The sequence below is a fragment of the Schistocerca cancellata genome, chromosome 1 (genome assembly GCF_023864275.1).
Source record: "Schistocerca cancellata isolate TAMUIC-IGC-003103 chromosome 1, iqSchCanc2.1, whole genome shotgun sequence".
NCBI lineage: Eukaryota > Metazoa > Arthropoda > Insecta > Orthoptera > Acrididae > Schistocerca > Schistocerca cancellata.
The window spans coordinates 777234275-777244500 of NC_064626.1; the positions used below are offsets into that span (position 1 = coordinate 777234275).

Sequence of the window (10226 nt, forward strand, 5' to 3'; positions counted from 1 at the left end):
ATTGTCTCAGTACAGGCCATTCTTTGAATTATCAACACACCAAAATTCTCGCATCGCGACGAGTTCATACTGGGATAGTGTTATTAAGGAAGCAGTGGAAACATGTAGCTCGACGAATCTTGTAAACAGACACACAGGCTTTCAGCTCAGTACAGCTTGGGAACCAGCAGTGGCCATATTGAAGTCGCATCGAGCAGAGAGGAGTACTATTGGTCATACGACGGATGATGATTCGCCAGCAACATAAATATTCTGTTGACAATGGGAGGACGGTCACGCGCCAACGCGGACACGCATTTTTGCTTGCAGCTTCCTACAGAGGTCGCTGGGGTGGCCAATGGCAGTGCAGAGCAGCAGCGGCAGCCTCCGCGCGTGCGCTGAAGTCTTTGGTTCTTCGTCTTACAGGTGGCGTTGCTGTCCTTCTAGCTATCGGTTGATATCATTGCTATTAGCCATCGAATTTGGTGCCTCCTCGCATGCGCACTTCCTGCCTAAGACTGGCATAAATAGGGGGCTCTAGTCATGCCTTAGCAGTGTGTTCGTCGCACCTGAAGATGTCGGCCAGTTGTGCTGACGAAATATTGTGGAGTTTTCACTATGACATCCGAAGTCTCGCCCGAGAACCATATATACAACTTCTTAAATATTTGTTAGGCTTTTCATGATTTTCAAAATTTCATGTACCAACAGGAAAGGGCCATAATTTGATTAGGGGAAGGTTATTTTATGTAATAATTTTCACAGACATATGAGTCAAGGCAGTGCTGAGGATAGTGCAGTCACGAATCTAGCAAACAGCTCAAAATTGGCTCTGAGCACTATGGGACTTAACATCTGAGGTCATCAGTCCCCTAGAACTTAGAACTAATTAAACCTAACCAACCTAAGGACATCACACCCATCCATGCCCGAGGCAGGATTTGAACCTGTGACTGTAGTGGTTGCACGGTTCCAGACTGAAGCGCCTAGAACCACTCGGCCACAACGGCCGGCAGCAAACAGCTTTGGACTGCTTGTAACAAAAGGTCAACTGACTAGATCAGCTGCCTGTTTTGACACTTACCACAAACTTAAATAGTCCTATTACAATACTAATGGAACTTAAAACGAAAGACTGAGAATTTTAACTTATGCTTGAAGACCATGGTCAGCCATCTCTGTCCATTTGTCAACACCACTTAGTAATAAACGAATTGACACCCTGCATTCAAATTATCTATTCAACAGCATTACCAATAAAAATGAAAAAGAGTATACCCACTGAAAACTGTACAAATGTTACTAATTTGCAGCAAATACTTGAAGAAATGGCACCAAATTATACATGCAGTCATATGTTTCAAACTCTTCAAAATTAAACTAGATTAACATTTTCCCCGACACCTCAGGAAATTATGCAGGCACATCAAAAGACATAAAAAGAGTTTAAGAGAAAACAAGAGAAAACCTTATAACCTATGCTGAATGATGTACTCGAAGCAGTCACTGATACTATCATTAAGATTATGCCCAGCATGCCGAAATTATTTAAACATAAGGATCGAAAATTTGGATTTTTAATATTAAAAAACCGTGAGTTCATTTGTGATGGAACACAAGCTTGTTTACAACAAGGACAGGGAAAGAAACTGGTATGTCCTTTTCAAAGGAACAACCCCAACATTTTCCTTGGGATTTTTGGGGCAACCATGCAAAATTTAAATATGAAGGGCAGGATGAGGGTACTGCATGACTTTGTTAGATATTACTGGTACAGCAAAAAAAGATAAGAGAAAATAATATTAAACGTTACTGAAGAAGTCTGCAATCCATAAAAGACACTGTGAGAGACAGTCAATGACTCCACTAAAAAGCCTATTTTCTCATTAAATTCTTGCAGACCTGACGACAATATCAAAAAGCTAATTGAAATGACTGGGGATAAAATTCCATGTACAGTAAAATATTCTGCAACTACTATATGATATGATTGTGTACTATTTCTATCATTACAAAATGAGAGGCAATACAACCGAACAAAAAGAATTCGGGAAATGTAGACACTATCTTGCTATATCCCGATATACATAGTAAGTTACGTCCTGCACCATAACAGGAATGATAATTATAATTCTGGCTAAGGCAAACTGTGATTAAAATCTCACTATTAAGGTACTTGTGAAAACAACAAGAAATGTTGCAGGTACAAAGACAACAAAGGGAAAAAACATACCAAATGGCACACATACTTATCAAACAGAATGATGACAGAACATGATACAATAAGGACAGTTATTAAAGAAGAAGAAGAAGAAGAAGAAGAAGAAGAACTATTCAGAAATGTCTGAGAGGAAGTGAGAACATAAAATGAAAATTTGTCATGAGAATTGAAAACAAGAGTAAGAAGAAACCTAAACAGAAATTTAAGCTCATCAGACAAAATATTAATCACTCCCTTAAAAGACCGCGCTGGTCACTTTGGAGCACCATATATGATGATGATGATGATGATGATGATGATGATGATAAATTGGTTCCAGGTGGTAAAAAACCACCCACTGGTGACTTACGACAAGTAACGGCAGTGAAGGGGTTTGTACATACCAGTTGATTGTATGGCAGCAGCGTAGTAAATTGGGACAATATGGAGCCCTGATAGATAATGTATTTGGACATGCCCACAACTGCAAATGAAGTTCCCTAATTTTTTGTTGTATCAATGCTGGCTCTTACAACATGTCTACAAACGTGTATCTGTACCAATCGAGTTGTGTTGCTTTGGCACAAGAACAAGAGTCCTAACCTACATGGATCAGATATGAGAGTCACGACTTGGCAATAACAACTGGTTTCAAAAAATGACAGGAACTCCTGCTCTCAGCAAACGCAGATACATTTCAGTCAGTTTCTAACCGAACTTTGTGAAAGGAACCACATTCAATGGATATCTGGAGATGGGTACCACCCAAAAAGTTGAATATAACAGTGACAGATTAAATTGCAATTCTTCAATGTGCCAACCAACACAGAAGCTGGATAGTAGGTGTAGAAAGGTACGCAGAATTATCTATCAAGTCTCAGTTTTGCCTCTTTTTCAAATTATGCAAGGCATCAAGTCACAGATGACTCAATGAGGTGTTCAATTCACAGTGTGTGGAGGGTTTAGTTCAGGCCAGTGGTGGTTTTATAATGTTTTAGGTTTTTTTTTTTCACACCATGATTTGGGACCACTCATTCAAGTTATTAAGAATGTGAATCAAAATGTTCATTTCACCATTCTTTGTTATCACGTGATGTTCTATTCTGAGGAGACTCCTATTTTCCAAAATGACAGAAGTCATGCTCACAGGGCTGCATACACATGCTTCCGATTTGACAAATACACTGACACACTATTGCACCTTGAATGGTGAGCAATATCACCCAATGTTAACATGTAGAAAACATCTGGGATTGTTTGGAACAAAGTGCAAAATATAGCAATCAGTAAACCCACAATTTGGTAGCTCTATAGGGTCTCATCATCATGTGCCCTTTCAGCTGGATATGGAATGCCTAAAAAGACTTGCAGATACTCATCCTTGCTCAACTGAACTTACAATGAAATCCAGACCATTAGCAGCTTACAGGCGTTGATAAATATCAACAGGGACATGTCCGAAAGAACAGATACCATCTTCATATTGCTGAATTGAGGTGGTGTCAGGCAATATTTATTTACTAGCATAACAGCTCCTAGGAGTGAGTAATTTTCTCATACAATGCAGACTTTCACAGCTGGTTTTTATGTACTTTATGATTTCTGTTTTATGGACATTAGGATGTGGTCCAAGGTATATTTCTCTACCAATCATTTAACCTTCCAATACTGGAGACATCATCATCACGTACTGAGACGGATTTTAAACCTTCAAGAACAGTGGGCAAATATTGGACACTGCAAAGGACCTACCCCTACCACTTGTCACAGCAGGAGTACATAAAATTTCTTCCACCTGTGGTCAAACGTACACAGAAACTACAAAAAGAAGTGTTAATGCCAGACAAGGCACACTTGAGCAACTGTCATCTTGGAAACAGATGTATCAGCAGCAGTAATCACGCACAGGGATCAGGCAACCATCCAATTCATTTCCCTGTACCACAGTTTGATCAAGATCCACTCACTATCACATTTGGATGTACAGAGGGGCCATGGAAATTCAAAACTATAAAAACAACTTTCACAAAAAAAGAAGAAAAATTGAAATTAGACAAGTTGTTGGGCTTAGTGCTGCAACTCTTACCCATTTCACACTCAATAACACATGTTGCTGTGACTCTGTTGCTTAGGCAATGGTCTTATGATATCACCAACTGTTCGTATAAACTGTACAACTTACCAAGTTTGCTTGAGATTGTAACTGCTTTCAGAGTTGCTACTGCCTCTGATATGTCTACGGCATTGTGAGACAAAGCGTTAGGTAGACAAACATGCAATGACTAATTATTGCTGAATGTCCTTATGCGGGTGAACACCACGTAAACTCAGTTAACATGGTAGACAGCACAGTGTGAAATGCTTCTACAGTTCAACAAATACAGATGGTTGACACTTAAAATGAGGATATAATGCCAGATGAGGTGTATGAAGCCATTCAAGACATGAGGAAAAAAAACAGCTACCTCAAAAGGATGTTTTGATGGAGAAGTAATATAAAAACTTGCAAAATTGTTTACAATGTGTCTATGCTGAAAGACAATTCCGCAACATGGGAGTATCATTTTCATTATTCCACTTAACAAGAAAGGCAATAGACAACTCACAATAAATCATAGATTCGTCTGCATCCTTTCTGTAATGTACTAGATATTTACCAAAATCATCACCAACAGCATTATAAAACACTGTATTTTAATTAGGCAAAGAGATTGCGCTTCACAGTCATTTGCAGTGTATCTATGTAGAACAAGCCGGGTCAACAGAAACCTCCGATCTTACTCGTCGGCTTTGACCCGTGACGTAAGCGTGTTGTGGTGTGTGACGTCATTACGGCGCGGAGTTTGGTTTGTGATTGTGGCGTGTTTGTAGATGTCGTGTTGGTGTTTGTTGTGCCCTCTGGTGGTGTGTTCATGGTTTTCGTTTGTTTAGTGTGTTGGGGCCAGTTTGCTGTTGCTCAGTGGTGAGTGCTGTGTTCGTGGTTTTGAAGCGGAATTTGTATTAGTGAGTTAACGGTTTTGTGTGATGGTTAATGTAATGATAATTGCTGTATGTCGGGTGAGTTTGTTATTGAGTGTATTCGGTTGTGGTTTTTTGTTCAGGAATGGATATGAAAGACCGCATGAATAGTGCTCGGTTGAGGGCGATGATGGGCGAGACACCGTTAGAGCTGATCAAATTTCTACAGCTATGTTTGTTTGCTATGGTTTGTGGTGTTTTTTGATTTTTGTATTGGTGGATGGGATCGGGAGATTCTGTTGAGCTATATAGGTCAAGGGAAGTGTTCGATCCTAATTTATGGGATCGGGAGCCGTTGTAGATGTATGTAGGTTTAAGGGAAGTGTTTGTTTGCTATGGTTTGTGGTGTTTTTTGAGTTTTGTATTGGGGGATGTGATCGGGAGGTTCTGTTGAGCTATATAGGTCAAGGGAAGTGTTCGATCCCAATTTATGGGATCGGGAGTTACTGTAGATCTATATAGGTCAAGGGAAGTGTCTGATTCCGGATAAGAATGTGTTTTTTGGTATTTGGTCAGTTTTGTGATGTCTATTTTTTTCGTCGTTTTGCGTGGTTTTGTATGGCGGTCGGTGGCTACATTTGTGTATATTTAGTTTCTCCCCACCTAAAAACCCCCAATTTCCCACGCTTGTCCCGTTAGAGTCATTAGGCTTTTTGTGAAACCTGTGTATTTCAGTGTTTATGATACGTATGCGATGTTTTTATATCCGCCATATTAGAATTGTCGTTTATGGTCGTTTCCGCCATATTTGTGACGTCATGGGTCAAAGCCGACGGGTAAGATCGGACGCTTCTGTATTTCCAACAAGCCTACTTTGAAAATGGATACATCACAATGGTCCATTTACAAGTCACGAATAAGAGGACAACATATACAAGAATTACTAATTTGTCTGGTTTCAGCAATATCTGAATAACAGTCCCACCAAAACCAAGTGTCAATACATTGAAGATATAATACATGTTTGCTAGATTCCATTATACTTAACCAGCATGTTCGGACGGAGTTTAGTTTTAGGATGCTGAGAAATTTAGAAACGAAAGAAGTCAGGAAAGGAAATTAAATATCACCAAACCACCTCTCAGCAATCCAGAAGACATTTCTGGATCGATGACCTGCAAAAACAAAGTGCCATCTATTAATGGAAGATAACTTGACCATCTTAGTTGTCCCATTAAATTCTTCTGTTTATTACATCTAGTGCACAAAAACTGTGATAGTAAAGGGCAGAACTTAAACGAACAATTCTGAAAATAAGATATATCAATACTAAATTAAAGTAGAACTAATTAATGAAAGGAAGGCAATATAAATTAACAATGAAGTCATAGAACAAGATAAATTTCTTCATTTAGGGCAGTTGAAAGCAACAGGATGGGAAGCGAAAGAAAAGGTGTCCTACAGTGTTGTTGATAAACTACACAAGGATTGCATAACTAGGCTCCCCATGTCTAAAAGTGAAAGTATATAATCAATGGGCACTGCCAGTTTTTAACTTAAGGTGGTGAGACAGGGACTGTAAAAGTGGAATCATATACAAATACTCAAAATCACTCCGTGGACAATGGAGAACTTATGGGAACTATCTGCACGACAGACAGGAAATCAAGCAAATGGATCAGAGTACAGTGTAAAACATAATAATAAGTGTAATGAAAATGAAATGAACGTGATGTGACCTGTAGGCAGGTGAACGGAAGACACATGAGACAATGAAGCACTTTATTGGATTCCAAGGTAAATTGCTAAGAAAAGACTTGGACAATAACCTAATGAAAGATGTGTGTGTTGTGCTAGAAAATATAGCTAAGTAAAAATGCCCAATGTTGTTTCTGAAAGAGCAGATGTACGTAAACAGCAGTACTAGACATACAAAATAAAGTGGGTTGGGATTTTGATGAAACTGAGCTCATATCACCAAACGTAGTAACCTTAATGAAATGTTTGATATCTTTCAAAATAAGCACCATATTCTGAATAAAATAAAACTGACCAGTTGCTGTGGTGGGAAGACAATGTTGCCAACATGCAGCTACATGCTAGACAAAGCTCTTTAATATACCTACAAAACAAGACACTCAAGAAAAACTACTACTGTCTGGGGGCTGGCTTCTACCACTTGACTTGCTGAAATGTCACTCACAAAATTATTTTAAATGGAGAATAAACTTTAAGTCAAACAAATCAGTGGAACTATCCTCAGACATGTTACATGCCATCTTGATAGCCATAGGTTGTATCAGCATAAGAAGCTACCTCATGACAACAAAGTTTGCAACATGTGGTGTAAGTATCACTACTACGCCTTCAGTTGTTCCCGATTCTTTTAAGATTTAATCTGCAACTGACATTCCTTTCCCATCTAGTTTCAGCAAAAGACAATAAAAACAGATGATAGGAAACCACAGACCGCTGCATCATTGCATACATAGTATTATACATGGGAGATACAGAACATATATACACATAAGGCCATGCTTTTTAATTATGCAACTGAACTGTATAAGTTATTTATTAAGAAACTGATATTAAAAATTACGCGAATGTCAGCAATGCCAAACCTAGACCTTGAGCAGAAGGGTGCAGGTCGGGATAACGGGGGGGGGCGGGGGGGGGGGGGGGCGGGGGGGGGGGTCACAGAACTTCTGTGTAGTGTATTGCTCATGGAGGGAGATGTGGGGAGTGTTAGAATCAAGGTCTTTCTGGCACAATAATTGTCACTAGGGGGAGGGTGTGGGATAATAAGCACCAATTGTTTCATGCTGTACTTGCAATATATGCAATTCTTTCCCCACTAACTGAAAGTTACTAGGTACTACATTGTTAAATGTTTTGTAAATATAATAGTTTACTGACTTTTGTCCTCAATACTGATTGCGCCAAATGCAACATAAAACACCCACTATATACTATACTGCAATAATGGCAACTATGGCTCTACACCTCCCCCCCCCCCCCCCCCCCCCCGCACTTCCCCAAATGAAATCTTGTTGCCACGGCAAGTTGGACAGGTCTGCAGTATAGCCTGAGCTTGGGGTTACATTAGAATATGACAATTTGGTAGTTACAGGACTCAAAGATCTAGCACAACAAAGCTATAAGACCTCAACTAACCTCCACCAATTTTGCATGAGGTCCAGTGATCAGCTTGACAAATAGTTAGTACTTTACACACATGACGGCTATACTAAATGGCAGGATAGTCTGTTAATCAGAAAGAGGAGAAAGGCCGGAGGGGGGGGGGGGAGAAAATGGGTATGGCAAATCATGTCAACTTATTTATTTCTGCCAATCTAGGAGCATTGACTGTCATAGTATCTTAAGTTTCCAGATTCACCTAATGCTGTATCAACAAACCTTAGGTAAGGTAGCCTATAAGAAATCCTAAACATCACCACACAGCAGCAAGATTAACCGGGACAGCATTTTCAGGGTAACAGAGCAGAAGTTTTAGGGTACTGCCTGTGGATAGGCAATCATCATGAATATCCAGAGTTCTCACAAACAAAAACATGAGTGGCAAGATTATGGCTAGTCATAGCTTGGGAATGAACAGCTTTTTATATACTATTCTGGAAAGATGATGAATGACTGTACACGGTACAATGCATTAATCAAGTTTACGTCTATTGAATTTTCACGGATACAACAGTAATTACTTCCTTTAAGTTTAGAGAAAGACTGTCTGCTGACCCAGTAACTCGTCAGCCATCATTTACTTCTGACATGTATACATCTCAACATAGATCTGCTTTAATCTAATATTCGTCCCCTTAAGGGCTCTTTACTCGTAATTCTTGAAATTACGAAACACAATATTTCAACAAATATCCGATGAACACTTTCATTATTGAAAACATGGTAGGTATTACGAAATATTCATGACTTATCTGACTCAGTCATATAATTCGTGTTCATTGATCTGCGACAGCCTTCGCAGCTGTCACAATCCCATAAAGTATGATTTAAAAGAAGTATTTGTATTAACATTGCACAAATTGTAAAAGCATTGAACTTTTTCAAACCTGTAAAGTTGATCCTGCTGACATGACGGGGGCTAGGGCGCAGGGGCTGTAGTAGGTTCCTGTAATCAGGGAATGTTTGTCAACAACGGTTCTCGAAAGAAACAGGACGCATCCAAAGGAATATGTTTCAACACAAATTACGGAAAACTGCACATAATAAGAGCTGGTCCGAATTTGAATAAACTTATTGTCACTGAAAAATAACTTCCATAACCTGAACTAATAGGAAACAGTACAAGGGGAAAAAAAACAATCGGTAGTAAACAAAAAACGCATATGATTTTCGAAAGGTAAGTTTCAGTTCGTATAATTTACTCACAAAACTATTCCATCAACACGCTATCCAACGATAAATATCACTACAATCCTCCCAGTAGCGCAGATAAGTGACATACGTGTTGCGAACACGGTATTATCTTCGCTCACTGGTTGACAGAAAACGTCAATCTCAGCTGGCAAATAGCTTCCAACAGAACTATTAACCAACTCTCTGACACAATGACTGCTTCTCAAAATCGGTTCACTGCTACAACACACGTCTTCCTTCCAACAACAATTACCAATACGACTTCCTACAAATATTTTTGCAACAATTATAATGGTCAAAATTGCAGATATTATAAGCTTCAAATTATAGATAAATTGAAAGTCCTAGAAAGACAGACAAGTTATTCTGGAAAAATAAAAAGGAAAATACTTTCACTCCTGACTCAATAGTGTACGATATCGTTATAAATAAAATCTACTTGAATCATTAAGTCGATAGCTGTTCGATTGTTGAATCATGGAAGTCGGTACTTCCGTTACCTTTTTCACTTGGAGGAGCTCTGATGGATGCGAATCTATGAAAGAAACATTATTTTGCTAATTTTAGATCTGAAGCAAATTTATTTTTGCTGTTTGCACTGGGTCTAGCAGTTGGAGTGACGTCATTTCAGGCAGCCATATTTCCGTCATGACGCATGCGTATTGGTTAGAAAACTAGAATCGCCAGTACCGGGATT

The 10226-nt window shown here is 39.1% G+C and overlaps 1 protein-coding gene across 2 annotated transcripts in view; it reads right to left on the bottom strand.

Moving 5' to 3' along the window:
- Positions 1 to 10156, bottom strand: part of LOC126187358 (vacuolar protein sorting-associated protein 4) — a 166972-nt gene extending 156816 nt beyond the window's left edge. The window contains exons 1-2 of one of the 2 annotated variants that reach the window (XM_049928401.1): positions 10030 to 10156; positions 9223 to 9281 (exon numbers count right to left, since the gene is read on the bottom strand). In XM_049928401.1, coding sequence (XP_049784358.1) covers positions 9223 to 9246 — 24 coding nt within the window. In that variant the 5' untranslated portion in view covers positions 9247 to 9281; positions 10030 to 10156. Of the gene's footprint in view, positions 1 to 9222; positions 9282 to 9541; positions 9946 to 10029 lie in introns of those variants that run through there. The other variant, XM_049928393.1, reaches the window with a different exon arrangement.
- Between the last annotated feature and the right edge of the window lie 70 nt (positions 10157 to 10226).